General features: G+C 34.0%; 2 protein-coding genes across 2 annotated transcripts in view; both read left to right on the top strand.

Moving 5' to 3' along the window:
• The window catches only part of LOC121407320, a 56,645-nt gene extending 55,605 nt beyond the window's left edge, over positions 1-1,040 (top strand). The window contains exon 36 of the mRNA XM_041598355.1: positions 311-1,040. Coding sequence (XP_041454289.1) covers positions 311-464 — 154 coding nt within the window. The 3' untranslated portion in view covers positions 465-1,040. The remainder of the gene's footprint in view (positions 1-310) is intronic.
• Positions 1,041-5,745: 4,705 nt separating this feature from the next.
• Positions 5,746-12,542, top strand: LOC121409385 (arrestin domain-containing protein 3-like). The gene is made up of 7 exons (XM_041601320.1): positions 5,746-5,860; positions 6,854-6,988; positions 7,878-8,107; positions 9,364-9,546; positions 10,381-10,590; positions 11,328-11,601; positions 12,230-12,542. Exons 1-7 carry the CDS (start codon positions 5,746-5,748, stop codon positions 12,445-12,447), a joined length of 1,365 nt encoding a protein of 454 aa, XP_041457254.1. The 3' UTR covers positions 12,448-12,542.
• The last annotated feature ends 3,367 nt before the right edge of the window (positions 12,543-15,909 follow it).

The raw sequence follows: 15,909 nt of genomic DNA, 5'->3' as shown, positions 1-15,909 counted from the left end.
ATGTGATAGGTAAAAGAACTAATTGATTTTTTTTGCTCAATGTTTAAATCAAATACTAGTCAAAAATTCTATAAAATCGTTAAATGTAAAACACTCTTCCATATGATGTGTAATATTCTACTGTTCATTAATGATTTCTAAATTAGTACTCATGGTTGAGATATTTAATCTTTTAATCTCTTATCAGTTATCTTTTAAACAAATAATTGACTTCCCCAAATATGAAAGATACCTGTACAAGGGTTTAACACATCCAATAAACATTTTTTTTCAAGTTGTTTAATAATAATTTATTTGGTTCAATTCATAGATACAACCTTGGAGCGCAGTTCTTTGGAAATAAAATGTACCAACGTGCCAAGTTCCAGTTTGAAGAAGCCCACCGTGTCTTTGATCTATTCCTTGGGGATCACCCAAGCGCTAAGGCAGCAAAGAAAGCTGTTGATATGGTCAATAAATTGTGAATAATGTCTTTGTCACCGAGTAATGTACAAGTCATAAATATTTATATTTGTTTGGTCCGTGTTGAAGGAGTCATGAGACTGTTGCTAGTTGCCAAATATTTCCCACAATACCTGATTGAAGGTGCTTATGATATGAGCACCTTCAATCTTGACACATTTTCAGTCTACTGTGTCATGGGGTGAATGTACAATAGGTAGATATTTAAAACAAAGAAATTTTGATCCATGGTATTTTGTTAAGTTTTTCATTATCACCTTGAATTGCAAGGCCAAATGAATTTGGATTCAGAACAAAAATGTAGAATTTTGTACTACCTGTCTTTCATGAGAATTTATCAGGGTAAAAGTGTTTTGTATTCTGTATAAAACTAAGTGTTCCAAAGTATTATAAAGTTTATTCTTGTACCGGGTAATATTGTTCTTGATGTTAAAAATATTTCATGTACTTTTGCTCATAACAATTTGTGAAATTGTAGAAAAAAAGTTGTGAAATAGCATAGTTCAACTTAGATGTATATTTTTTAGATCATGTCTTTCATCTTCATGTAACTAAATATTTATAGAAGTAATCTTTCAGGAACAAATCAGGGTAAAATTGTGAAGAGAACATTCTATTTCGTGTCACCTTGAACTTCATGAGACCATGTGGACAAGATTTAAAAGTGATTCTTGTACATTCAATATACCTGTATATTTTCCTCTCGATGTTGAATGTTAGTGTATTAATACCATCTTTGTTGAATGGAACATGTTTAGTTGTATTACATGTTTTTTTAAAATTATGTCTTATTCATGAAGACGCTCTAAATTGTGGAACAGTGAGGACAGACTTTTAACATGTCAATTTGTTGTACCAAATATTTACATTTTGATTATAGAGCAAGGTAGAATGTATTCTTCTTAGTTTTGTGTGCCCTTGAGGTCAGGATGATAATGTTAACAGTCATGTAGATGTCAAAAGGCCAAGTTTTTGTTCACCTTGCTCTCATTTCTTTCTACATCGCTTTGATCACACTTGGTTTCTTGGTAATACAGACAGTTTGGAAACAGACATGCCATTACAGGTTCATGAGGATGATAAGGTCAAAGGTCATCTAGGGGTCAAAATATCATATTGCATATTTTCTTGATCGCAAATCAGGTCAGATTCGTGATTCGTGAACCACCTTGTTTAATTTTAATTTTTAATTTTTGTGGTTACCGCACCTTGATATTTGTGAATTCACTCAGGATAAACCTTGACAAATATTCACAGATCAAGTATTGAGGACAAATGTAAGTTCTTGTAAAGAACCTTACAAGTACTAAGTTGTTTATCACCTTGAAAGTTTGGAACCAAATAATGACATTTAAATGTGATATTGGGGACATTTTATTTTCAAGCTTTGTTTTATTCATGAATTAATCTGTCTGAAGTGATAATTGGGGAAATTATTTGTTATCATTTTGTTGTTGTTGATACTTTAATACTTGGAATTCTGAAACTTAGACAAGCCATTATAAGTATTTTTAGATGTCTTTCATTGGTCTGTAGAAAATCTATTTTTATTCTCATTTTGTATCTTTGGTTTTTATATAAATTTATATAGCCCTAGGGATCATAGATACCATCGAATAATGGAATTCATGTTTGAAAAGTGTAATAGTGCTGGATCATCACAATCTTAAAAATTAGTGCAATTATTCAACATTTTGTACAAGTTTGTGACATTTATAATGTGTCAATATGTACAGAGGGAATTTGATAAGGAGATGTGTATTTGTTGAAAATAATTTTAAGAGTATTTGCAAGCCTTATGAATAAAAATTTCGTTCCAATAGAATTTTTGTATACCAAATTTTATTTGCCACCTTGAAGTTTTAAAAGCCAAATGATTTGTGAATTTGAACAAAGTCAAAGTGAATAATGTGAGACAAAATTGATTGTTAGTATTGATGACAATACTTGTTTTGTCTTCTTGAAATTACTTAAAGATTTCATCTCTCTTGTTGACTGTGTACCACCCTGTAACTTGTGAGCATGCAGAGGGTAAATGTTGATAATATATTTGATGATTTCTTTTATATCAAGTGAGAATATATTTGAAGTCTTTTGAGGATGAAATCTGATGATCAACATCTTGTACTGATTAGTTTGAATACTAGGTATTTTTTTATCTGAAAAAAAATACATTTCAGTGACAAATCTATCTTAATGATGATTGGTAAAATCAGATAATTATTTGATGATATCTGGAAATATAATGAGTGGTATTTTGTGTCTTTCATTGTCTACTGAACTCAGTGTGACCAAATACTCTAAAATGAATGAGTACAATCTTGGAGGAGCTTTTCTCATTTCTACTTCCGTTCCTATGACTTCACTGATGGAGGTCAGGGGTCTGTCGTGCAAAGAGTTGCTATTGATCCGATCAATCGCGACTATGGAAAGCCAGCAAAGTCCATGCATGTTTGCTCAAAATTTTTTCTAGATATGAATGTATATCCATTGATTCATTGATTTCTTAACAGTTCGGTGTGTTCTCCTTTCTTTACAAAGGACATTTTGCACATTTCCTGTAGAAAAAAATATGACACTGATGGATTTCCGTAGAGTTATGTTTGATTGGATCAATCGTAACTCTTTGTAAAACGGGGCCCAGATCTAATGTATTATATACATACCTTTTATATTTTGTCTCTGTCTACGGTATGGTGTCACATATTGCATTAATTTTGTTCAGTGGAATTCATTGTGATAGAGTTTGTGTAAATGTTTTCAAGTGTATATTAAGATTTTATCCATTAATATGTTAGATTATAGTAATATTTCATATGAATGATATTAAGTTTGTGATTTTTTTGTTTGCATTGATCTGTAGATTTATAGCAAAGGTTAGCTAATACCAGTCATAATTATATCAGTTTGATTACAACAAGATCTTGGAAAATGTTATGACAAAGCCAGTGAAGAATGTACTTATTTAATTTATGACAAAACCTCCTGTGACACATAATAGCTTTTAGAGGCTTTAATTATCAAATCATCGCACGCACCACGAACCGTCCTCTCTGCGCACTTAGATGCGCGATAGCGCACTGTATCTATTCCACGAACCGTTCTCTCTGTTACGATGCCCACTGGCGTAAATAATTAATTTCAAGAAAATATAAAGATATGGGATGAAACCTTAGAACCTAAAGTTTTGAGCAAAGACACTGATAAATAATTGGCTCTCCTTGTAGGTGCACTTATTGCTGGTTTTAAAAATGCTTTCTTTAAATGCGTTTTCTGCAAAACTAACTTTCGCATCTAAGTGCGCAGAGAGGACGGTTCGTGGTGCGTGCGACGAAATGTATAATAGAATCTAGGAACAATTTTCAGTTTTGGTGAAGCAAATGAAAATAGTAAGCCACGTAAATTGACAATCTTCTGTTGATATTATCTCATTGTAGATGTATCTTGATAAAAATATCAGTACGGTTCAAGTGGATTTTTTTATTAATATGATGATGACATTTGGATAACCTACTTGTACAATAAGTCTTATATAGATGGAATGATGAAACTTTCAATTAAATGATTTTAGTCATAATGATTAAGAGTATAAAGAATTGGCATTACATAGAATTTAGAAGGTGCAGTACTTAGAGGAAATGATTACAATAATTAACTCTGCGTTGTTTCACTTAATTCACTGGCTTTTCAAATATTTAAGTATAGTTTTGACATAAACAGTGTGTGATTTCTTATATATTATTCTTGTACCAATAGTTACTAGTACTAACATTCAACAATTTTTATTATCTTGTAGAATTTTCATGTTGTGATTTAAACTTTCATTCTATATGATAACATATATGAGATGTTTGATTCTTGCTTTTCTCACTAACCGTTAGTAATAACAAATTGAATATGGGCATGGATTTACATAACAAACATCACCCATCATTAAAGGGAAAGTTCACCCAGACACAACAAAGATTTAATGCTTATTTCATATCCAAGACCTTTTGAAGTGCATAGGGACGTTATGACATAATGTGATATGCGCTATACAAGAATTGCGTTATTATTATTATTTTTATTGACTACAAAGAAGACAAACAAGAAATTATGAAATTTCTAATATTACAAAACATAATAAACAATATTACAAATATCACCAATATAATTCATAAATCAGTTATATGCACACCTCGCTTAGTATACATAACATAAAACAATGTTTGATTCCTCCCTAATCATATGAAACTACCATTGCTGTAACATTGTGATATAATAAAGTTTCCTTTTCAACTTTGCATAAATTTAAATATTCTATCATTCTGTATCATTCATACAAAAAAGTACAAAGGAATAGTAAGTGTACAAAGTCATTAACACTCCCTTGTGCATATCACTGTCGTGCAATCTGGAAATGTTCTGTGAAAATAACAGTACTTTCTTAAAGACTTCCAATTGTGACGAAAGCTTCATATTTATATGTTTTAATTTTCTTTTTATTCATATCATTTCGTTTTCGGTTTGGGTGAACTTTCCCTTTAAGAAAAGCACATTAAGCTAAGATAATTAAATGGATCATTAGATTTCAATGTTTATTTTGTAACAGTATTGAATAAAATCTGTAATAGAATCATATCTGCACAAGAAAAAGCAGACTAATCCACAGAGTCGTTCCTGGTTTCATTCATTCCATCAGTCTTTTTATATCATTTTTTTTTAATTCTACTCTTCACTGTTTCTTTCAAACAGAGATTTTCCTTTTCGTTAAAATTTGCCCCTCCCCCCCTGACAGGTTGCAATTGCTGATGAGATTGTCATTTTAGTAATTTTTCAAACTATATTTCATAGATTATTTAGCTTACACAATTTGAGTTTTTTTGTCCCATAATATCGATCGATCAGGGGAGCGTTTCATCAATATTTTCATCCGACAAGTTGTCAGATCTGACATCTTTCCTTGATTCTGATTGGCTGAGAGGCACTGTTCCTATGGGAACTGTCGGATAAACTGGTACTTGTCGGATAAAATGTCCGACAAGTCCTTTCATGAAACGCCCCCCAGATCCCATCGACACCGTACCCTCCTTCATAAATTCCCGAAAAGCTAAGCGCGTACGCGCAATATAGATCATACGCCATTAGGCCATTGTCTATCTGCGCGTTCTTTGAAAAGACATGTGCGCCTCATAGAGATGTATGGTGCGCCTGTATTTCATTGTTCCTCTTTATTTTGGTAATTTCGTCAACTTTTTTATCCGAAGTTGTAATGTTAGAGCTAGAGAGGGATATCTCAGGATGGGCATAAAGATATTTGAAGTTCTCTTTGCAGGCAATGAAAGTGTTTACAAGCCGGGAGAAATTCTGACGGGTGAAGTGCGAATTGCGTGTGATAAAAGGGAAGAAATTCGTTGTGAGTATCACCCTAATCAGGTAGATCTAATATTCCTTCCTCTTCTTCTACCTTTTCTTCTTCATCAGCATCCCCATCTTCATCATCATGTTTTTCCATTTAATTTGATCTCTCCCCATCTTCGTCGTCCTTTTTTTCATTGTCATTAAGGGGCGAAAGATGAGGGAGAACTCAGAAGGGGAGAAATGCAGGGGGAGAAGGGAAGAAATGGAAAATGAATGACGAGAAGGGGGGAGTGGAGGAGAAGGAAAAAGAATGAAGGGAAACACGAAGAAGGACTCGCACCAAGAGGTGAAATAAGACAGTTTTATTGTGATTTCATTTTAATATGATTCTATCGATTTTAACTATTTATGTTATTGAAACATATTCATTTGTCATCTCTACGTAGATAAAGGAGCGTCCCCGTTTCAAACAGCAATTTCAGGGGCCGTTTCATAAAGCTGTTCGTAAGTTAAGAGCAACTTTAAGAACGACTGGTAAACCTTTCTTACTCGCTTAACCATCGCCAATGAATATACCCTTTACCACAAGAAAGGATCACCAGTCGTTCTTAAAGTCGCTCTTAACTTACGAACAGCTTTATGAAACACCCATGATCGGGGCCCCGTCTTACAAAGAGTTGCGACTGATCCGATCAATCGTAACTATGGACGGCCAGCAACTTAACATCTATTATGCATGTCTGTTCATAATATTTTCTAACTATGATGAATATTCATGCATTCATTGTATTTTGATAATTCACTATGCTTCTCTTTGTTTACAATGGACATTGTGCAAATTTTCTGTAGAAAAAATATGAACACTGATGATGGATTTCCATAGAGATACGATTGATTTGATCAATCATAACTCTTTGTAAGACGGGGCCAGATTTACTTCTGTTCATGTTTTATCTTATCATCTCTAGGATATGAGGGGTGGGGTGAATATCAACGGGCTAATTGCCGTTTAATATCAATTTGAGAGGGAAATATTATTTCCTTTCAGGTATAAGACTCAATTTTTCTGGGCGATCTTTCTGTGCTTGGACTGAATCAGAGGGTACAGGTGAAAATAGGAAAACAGTCCGATATACCTGGGATCATTACTTCTTCAATGAAGAAATGATAGTGAGAGGAGCCGGTAAGTCCTTGGCAGGCAACATTCCTGAACACAATCAAATCAATCAGTTAATTCTCAACTGTTAGGGATTTAATAATGATTGTGATTCATTTCGGCAAAAAAAAAAAATATATATCTATATATATATGATATATATATATACTTCGGGAATTCTATCCTTGAATAGAGTGCTCGATGTCCTTCACAGGAAGAGCTTTGAATAATAAACACAAGTTCACAAGGTTGACTGGAGGTTCATCAAATATTATTTGCAACTCTGAGTTTCACGCAACCTTACGTGAGGTGCGATCTTTAGGCAACTGATAAAACTTTTCAAAGTTTGAAAAGATTGAGAAGATTGAAAAGTTTTATCAGTTGCCTGAAGATCGCACCTCACGTAAGGTTAAATTAAATAATGAAAAGATGTTAAATATATTGTTCTAAATAGCAACAAAATTAAGTTCCATGTTAAATTCTAATAACGTTAAACAAAAGATTCATTTAAAAACGAAGCTATACTCTAAAAACAAATCAGTCAAAATGACTAGTTGATAGGGTCTGCTGGGTGCAACTGTTTTCTAGTCGTATTTTACTAGAACAGAGTTATTTCTAACTAGAATATATGTCAGAAATGTGACTAGCATATCAGTTGCACTCAGCTGACTACTTGTCTAGTCAATTTGACTGATTCTTTTTAAGAGTGTATATTCATGGAAATCAAAGTCATCAAAATTTAAATTGGATTGTAAAAAACACAATTATGTTTGCACATGTCAGTTACAGAGGATAAGGGAAAGTGGTAATTTATGAAAAAAATATGTACATACGCTAAATTTACCAGATTTAGCTCATTCAGGAATGAAACTCTTCGCAAAAAGACCTCAATGTTAATATTTTTCAATGAATTCAGGCAAGGATGCCCCTGCTGCAGACCGAATCACATTAGATGGAGAACACGTAATACCATTCCAATTTCAAATCCCGAACGCATCACTCCCTCCTCCATTCGAAGGATATTATGGCTATGTGAGATACTTTGTCAAAGTTACTCTCGATAGACCGTGGAAGTTTGACCAACATACTGAGAAGTTCTTCAACATCTTAACCATTAAAGATCTCAATTATGAGCCCGATGTATTGGTAAGCTTACTCTCCAGAGTTTAAATAACATATTAACTTTCTGTTGTACTCTGGGGGAAAAAAGAGAGGAAAAAATAATCAGAGTATAGCAGAAAGATTTTTTTTATGAAGTCGGACAAAGTAAGAAAGTTATATCTTTTTTTATTTAAAGTTGTAAAAGATATCATCTCCATAAGTATATCTTTTTTTTTAAATAGGCTGGTTTGGTATAAATTAATGTCATCATAGTAAATGTTATAAGAAACCCCATTTTCTCCAATACAATAAGTAATGACTTGTGTCGTCTTTTTTTCAAAATCGGAATGAATGTCTTTTTTTTCTCTTATGAAGACATGCAGTATAATATCTATATTACATTTTATACTTCGCTCCCAAGGTCATGAATGTAAATGTGTTGAGGAAGAAATTACAATTGCCATGCAATTCAGTTTTATTAAATGCATGTCATGCATATAACTGTTTTATGAAAATAAACATGTTAAAGGAAACTTTAAGTGTGATCATTTTTTTTTAATTTCACATCCATTTTTTCACATGTATTTTAGTGTTATGCTTTTATTAATGGTTCTTCTTATTCAAAGCCACTGCTTGTCTTTTTGTTTGGGGTGGACTTGCCCTTTCAGGATCCCTCCGGAAATATGGCTTTATATTATCTGTGTTGGATATATGCTGTGATTTAGCGAGAAGCGGCGTCAATCCCGGTCAACTTTGCGACTTGAAAGTGACTTTAAAAAAGCATAACCCAATAAGCAAGAACCGAATCATCATTTGCTTTTCATTACTCATTTTTCCTCTTTTATTTCCTTCCCTTTTTCATTAATGTGTCATTTAAAAAAAAAATAAAAGGATGACCGGCCTGCAGTGGCGACGCTCCTGACTTCGGCCTCTTTAGCACGTTTAGTGACCTAGTTAACTATAAACTTGAGGGGGAAGCAACGTTTCGTCTGCGATTAAAAAATTGATAAAATAAAATAACCGTTCCGAGCTAGCGAAGCGAACGAGAAAACTTGTTAACCTTACAACATTAAAATGTAACTTTGTGAGAGGTTTAGACATAATATTCAGATACGAACATCACATCTTATACACTTTTCATTTTCTTTTCTTTCTTTTTCGCCATTTTTCTGGGATGTGGAACTTTTTTTTTGGGGGGGGCGGGCATGGTCCCTAAGCTCCCTGTTAACACCCAATAAACAAAGGCAAGCAGTATGATGACTGATGATATTGTTTCAATGATTATTGCTGTATTTTTTTAGGTTCCGCTGAGCAACCAAGTTGAACAGACAGTGTGTTGCCTTTGTTGTGCCTCCGGACCCATCATTCTTAAAGGGATCATTGACAAGAGGGGGTACGTTCCAGGAGAGTATATCTTTGTTTCGGTGGCTCTTCGCAATAACAGCTCGAGGAAAATCAATCGCATCACTGTAACATTGCAACAGGTATGCCTTATACTTAAATACCCCACCCGAGCTATTCGAATTGTTGTTATAAGCTACAAGACACAGTAGTTTCATGTATTTTCACCCAGAATAGTTTGCTTTAGGAATATGCTTCTTACCGGACTATTTTGTTGAAGTCATGAATCTTATTAGCATGTGATTTTAATTTCTGAAAGTAGACCCCAAATATGAGAAATAAATATGTTGAGTGTGTTTTGAGATTATTCTTACCATTGTGTTTTTTTTTCCTTTTTTTTTACAATCATCACTTGGAAATATTATCATAATTACAAGAACGTATCGCCTGCTTTAATAAAAACTTCAGCACTGCATGGGCAATATGATTATTTAGCGTATAATTTCACATAACACATCCCGGTTGTCTGCATCCGTTTTTATGAGACATAGCAACTTTTGAGATACAAGCAAAGAAAGTCAAAGGGATATATCAAGAGCGCTCAGTTTACATCAATATTTTTAAGCACTAAATAGTGTGTCATTTTGTGATGCATGACTGTAAAAAAAAATGAACTCGAATTTGAAATCTGTAAAACAAGAAAATAACGGACCCTTTTTCGATGTTAACCCCCCCCCCCCCGATCTGATGCTGAATACGCGCCTGCGCAAAGCCTGCTCAAACTTCCAGCCAATCAGAGACAGTCTTGACAAGATGAGCGGCATCAAGCAAGATTTGTGCATGACGCCTAAACTAGGCTGCTATTTCAGACCTCTTGCACCGTCGGATCAAAAAAGCTAAACAAGACAGTAAAAAACTTAAGGCTTAAAGACCAACTCTTTTTTTTCAAAATGGTTCATTTTCCTGTAATATTTTAGACTTCATACTACATCGGAGAAAGTTACGGCTTCGGCGTACCACGGAGAACTAAACGTACATTTCATACGAAGCAGGTGGCTGAGCTGAATTTACATGGATGTGAAGCCAGGGGATCGATCAACTACGATAGAAAAAGAATGCTTGTTCCACCTGTACCTCCCTGTAGCTTCGATACTTGCCCAAATATCAGCATTATGTATCATGTCAAGGTAATTATTATGCATCAATTATACTACAGTCACACTAAAGAAACTGATTGCAAACCACATTAAGTTGTGTCCTAATAATTGGAATTACATTAATTCGGGATAAGCTTAGCCGGATGAGACTGGCATTGCAGTTTTATTTGAGCACGAGTTGAAAATGATATCGCTCCTAGATATACTAAACAATTAATCTATCCCGATCTATCCCCAAGTGCAGATCATTTTATTTAAAAAATGTTTATTATATACAGCATGCTTTAATATCACTGTTACCATTACCAAAACTTCCTATTTTCTGTTATATATATACTTGATCTTATTGCATTACCATTCGATGATCAATGAGCAACCTCTTCCCTAGTAACATTCATTTCCTACCCTGATGACAGAGCATTCCTTACTACTATTCCCAAATATTTAAATATAAAAACAAACATCAATTTGTATTTTTAAATTATAGCCAAGTATGGTTATTATAGCTCTATGGCATAATCACGTCTATGTTAATTAAATTGTCAAATAAATAAAGCTGCAAGAATTACAAATAACTTTTTATCTACTTGCCATACGACTTTCAGCTCTTATTTTCCAACTGATCCAACAAAGTGTTCACAAGCGCTTGCTAATGAAAGCTCACATAGATTTCGTCTGATTTGCCTTTTGAGGGGTTTCATGAATGACATGCTTAGATGATTTCTAAGTAATTTCTTCCTCTTTTTGCCTGTCCATGATTTGATCAGATTGAAGCGGGAATTCGCGGGACAATGATGGACGCCAGCATGGAGAATATCATTACGATCGGTACTATCCCTGCATTCCCGCAAACCCGAAAGACTCTTCCGACTCCAGGTCACGGAACTTTTCCAGATATACCTTCAGCAAGAGGGCCACCCCAACCAGGAGGACAAGTCCGGTCAGAGTATCCTACCCCAGAGCGGACGGGAGTCCCGCTACAACCAGAAGTTCCCCTAGCACAAACATCGCAAAATCCAATGATGCTTGAAAATGATGCAAGTAAGTAAACGTGTTGGTAAATGTTTTAATAGTATATCACGAATCATTTTAGAGGCCATTGTGTCTGTCTCGAACTGAACGTAAATTTATACCATGAATGCTGAAATCAGAGAAAGGAATTTAACAAGCTAAAAGGAATGGGTATAATAATATCAATGATCCTTATGCATTTAGTCCTTTCCCTTTAAAGTTGTAATTATTTCAGTATAATGAAGCCACTTATATTCTAAAATAGAAAAAAGAGCAACAAACAGGAATAAAAATCCCAGAAAAAAGACATCCTCTTTCCCGTTTATGTTTATGCATAGCCTCCGCCCCATCTTTACGCTGGTGGATTAGTACTGGCAAACTTTCTTGCACTTGATCTCACTTGATCCGTAAAATGACTGATGAATGTCGAGATAGATTATAGGCCATTTTACAATGAATAACGCACAAAGAATATAATAATTTCTCAAGTAATAAGCATACCAATATGTCTACAGATTTATAAACCGAACCACTTTTCCTCTGGAACAACAGCTTCCTCTAACTTTCTCTTCACATCGATCCAGGAGTCATGACGAAATAAAGAATTATAATAAACACTATTTTTAGTTTTTGATAAACTTTCTTTTATTATATACAGCTGCTCCACCTCCATCATATCAAACGGCCGTAGAAGGTCCTCACAAAATTGAAAGAACCGAAGGTTCATTTTCCTCTATCATTTATGCACCTCAATACCCGTACTACAACGCAGATGATCTATATGCCACTATGGGTCTTTCAGGAGAAGCATCTGTTCAAGAAGAAGATCACGCAACAGTAGTGAACCAACCTAAAAGCATCCATCATCCTCCCTAAACAAAAAGAATACCAACATTTTGGTCCAAAATCGCAAAGTTCGATTGAAATGATCTAACTGAAGCAAAAAAAGTGAAATAAACTAATCATGTACAACGCAGAGCCTTTCAGCTACAAACACAATAATGCAAGTTTTGTTTGTTTTTTATTGAATGATAGTCGAATTTTATTGTGCTTTTTATAGGTTTAAAGTTCATAATGACAATTAAGGGTTGTATATTTGTTTTTTTTTAATCTGTTTTTAGATTACGCATCATATTGTGTTTACTATTATCAGTGTGATGAAGATATGGAAAGTATTTCCTGCATAAATTGATTGACTCACCTGGACCATTTTTTGCCATGTTTAACCGCTTCATATTTTAGTGCAGCTTTCTTTTATATCTAACCGCATTGATTTTCTCAGCTTTGTGACCGCCAGAGGTGTTCCACTTGTTTGCCTGTTTAATCAATGAAAATAAATTGTAAAAAATGATAAATTGTTCCTTGTTTGAACAACGTTGCTGCCGAATTAAACATGACTTCGGGATGACATGACAGCAGGATCTAAACGGACCTCAAACAAATCAAATTAAACGAAAGGTCATGTTGGACATTTCCTGACCATGTTTTTCTTAATTACGATTTGTCCTTTGATAAGGGACCTTCGTTTAATACGCTCGTCCTATTGAAAGACGCTCGCCAAGGAAGAAAGATTGGAAAAAATTCTAAATTATGCTTGAAACCAAAACATTTCATAATTATGCTTAACTGATAACAAAAATAGACAGTTGAAACATTCAGCTTTAACGTGATATGCGTTAGGCCTGTATGCGGAACTACTTTGTGGGATATTAGTGTTCAACTTCAAAACGACCTTTATTTTCAATATTATGCCATATTTGTATGTAAAGTATAATTGCCCTCTTAAATGCAATCTATTTCCAAATATAAGGCCTGTTCTTGCACTCACATCTGTTTCTAAAAGCGTCCGTTTCTGAAAACATGCATATTTCTGTAAACGTTTGTTTCTGAAAGCCTACCTGTTTCTGTAAACGTTTGTTTCCGAAAATATACCTATTTCTGTAATCCTTTGTTTATAAGAACATGACTTGTTTAAAATTTCTGAAAACGCATGATGTTCTTCATGTTCTTGCCGTGATGCATTTACGCCATAAACTATAAGTCGGTAGGCATATGGTAGGCCTGTATTTGATTTGCGGGTTGTCTTCCATTCTGAAGTTATCTCTATTTTCTTTGAAATATTTGTTTACTTGTATAGTTTTTTCTGCATTCATCTTCGATTTTGAGATTCTCAAAATTTTGGAGTATGATTTTATTGCTTTTAATTTTGTTTGCACTGTTATAACTTTTGATATATTTTTTATCAGTGTTTAAGTGCCTTGATGCTCGCTCTTGGCCTTGAGGCCAACGTTTTCAATGTTTTTGCCGTGGACTTTCAATACTTGGTCTCGAGGATTTCGAGCTTTGAAATTTCAAGGCATTCTGTATTTTGCACTTTTGTTGTTTTTATTTATGAATTTTATATGGTTTGATAATTGTTGTGTTTTGTTTATCGCAGTGATGATCAATAATACCGGTAAGCAACATCAGCTGTAGAAGTAATTGTTCTAGTATTAGTAGTGTCACCAACATTATTACATTATTAAAATTATCAATATCATAACAAAGTGGCCTTTAGTCCTTACTTTCTATCTCCATGGTTTATCCAAATACCCTCATGCAAAGTTGAAAAAATAGCCTTGCAGGGCTGAATATTTTTATTAGCACGTTAGAATATTCAAGGTAGGGAGGTTACTCTATATATAGGCCGTTCCGTGAAAGAACAAGTCCAACCCAGAAAAGGGTGGTTCAATAAGAAAAAAAAACAAGTAAAACACTAAAAGATCATTAATTAGGATGTAAAATAGGAGAGTTACGACATTTTAAAGTATTACTTAATTTCACAAAATAATTATTCACATCCTGGTCAGTACGCAAGATGAGACTGATGACATCCTCCACTCACTATTTCTTTTGTATTTCATTACATTAAATATGAAATAAATTATTGCCTCCTCGTTACCATGTAAAACGAAGTTTTATTCCTCCCTGAACATGTGTAATTATCATTGTTTTCACATTTTGCGATTCAAAAAAGAGGTTTATTCTTTGTCAAATCTGTAAAATTGAAATATTGTAGAATTAACAATTTAAAAAAAAAATAGATAGTGAGTGTGAGACATCATCTACTCTCTTATTGCATGTCGCCGAGTTGTACACATGTAACTGTTTTGTGATATGTAAAGCGAAATATTAAAGGACATGTCCACCCCAACAAAAACTTGATTTGAATAAAAAGAGAAAAATTCAACAAGCATAACACTGAAAATTTCATCAAAATCGGATGTAAAATAAGAAAGTTATGGCATTATAAAGTTTCGCTTATTTTCAACAAAATAGTTATATGAACGAGCCAGTTACATCCAAATGAGAGATTTGATGACATCACTCACTCACTATTTCTTTTGTATTTTATTATATGAAATATGAAATATTGTTATTTTCTCGTCATTGTCATGTAAAATGAAGTTTCATTCCTCCCTGAACACGTGGAATTCCATTATTTTAACATTTTGTGCTTCAGGCAAGGAGGTCCTAATCGTCAAATTTGTAAAAATTGAAATATTGTATGACCTTTAAAATGTCATAACCTTTTTCTTTTACATCAAGGTTTGATTCAGTGTTATGCTTATTTTTTTTCTATTGATTTCAATCTACTTTATTCTGGCGTGGGCTTGACTTTCAGAAACATAGCTTGAGATCCTCCACTGTGCTTGAAAGACAAACGAATAACCCATAAAATTGAAGTTCGATACATTTTCACCAACTATCTCCATAATTTGCCTTAAACTCCATCCCTTTACCCACACCCCCCTCCGAGAAAAAAACCCCAAGTTCCACAGACTATGCCGGGATATTGAATGCTTTCTCAATCGTATCAGAGTCATATTAATGGCTCTGAATCGTATGGAGATAAAGCGCCCTCTTATTATTATCTTTTTTTTTTCTTTGAACGAACGTCTCTCGTCCAAAATCCAAACTGCTCTGATCAAAATTACATGTATGTACTTTGTACTTTATATTTGACTATGTATTATATTTATATTTCATATTTGACTATGTATTGTTTGATTTTGTTGTGCTTTGTGAACGGAAAATGAATAAATCGAAATCTAAATAAAATAGTCCCACCTATAGGGGCGTAGCAGGGATCGGTCGCCGGGGGGGGGGGGTGGGACAAGAGCCAAAAATTCCCGGTCATAATGGCATTGACAGGCAATGGCGCAATGAGGCCAAAAAATTGAGGGGGGGGGGGTCAGATATGGCGTATCGGGCGAAAACTATTTTTTAAGTTACAAGCGAGCGAGCAAAAATTTCGACATTTTTATTACCAAAATTCAACTTTGTGATAGACTTTGA

This window comes from Lytechinus variegatus, chromosome 2 (assembly GCF_018143015.1).
Source record: "Lytechinus variegatus isolate NC3 chromosome 2, Lvar_3.0, whole genome shotgun sequence".
Taxonomy (NCBI): Eukaryota; Metazoa; Echinodermata; class Echinoidea; order Temnopleuroida; family Toxopneustidae; genus Lytechinus; species Lytechinus variegatus.
This window is presented reverse-complemented; position numbering and strand designations above follow the sequence as displayed.

Excerpts from the sequence above, each read along its gene's own strand:
- LOC121409385 (XM_041601320.1), top strand. The coding sequence starts at position 5,746 with ATGGGCATAAAGATATTTGAAGTTCTCTTTGCAGGCAATGAAAGTGTT. Across the intron at positions 8,108-9,363 it reads ATTATGAGCCCGATGTATTG|GTTCCGCTGAGCAACCAAGT; the intron begins GTAAGCTTACTC and ends GTATTTTTTTAG. Across the intron at positions 11,602-12,229 it reads GATGCTTGAAAATGATGCAA|CTGCTCCACCTCCATCATAT; the intron begins GTAAGTAAACGT and ends TATTATATACAG.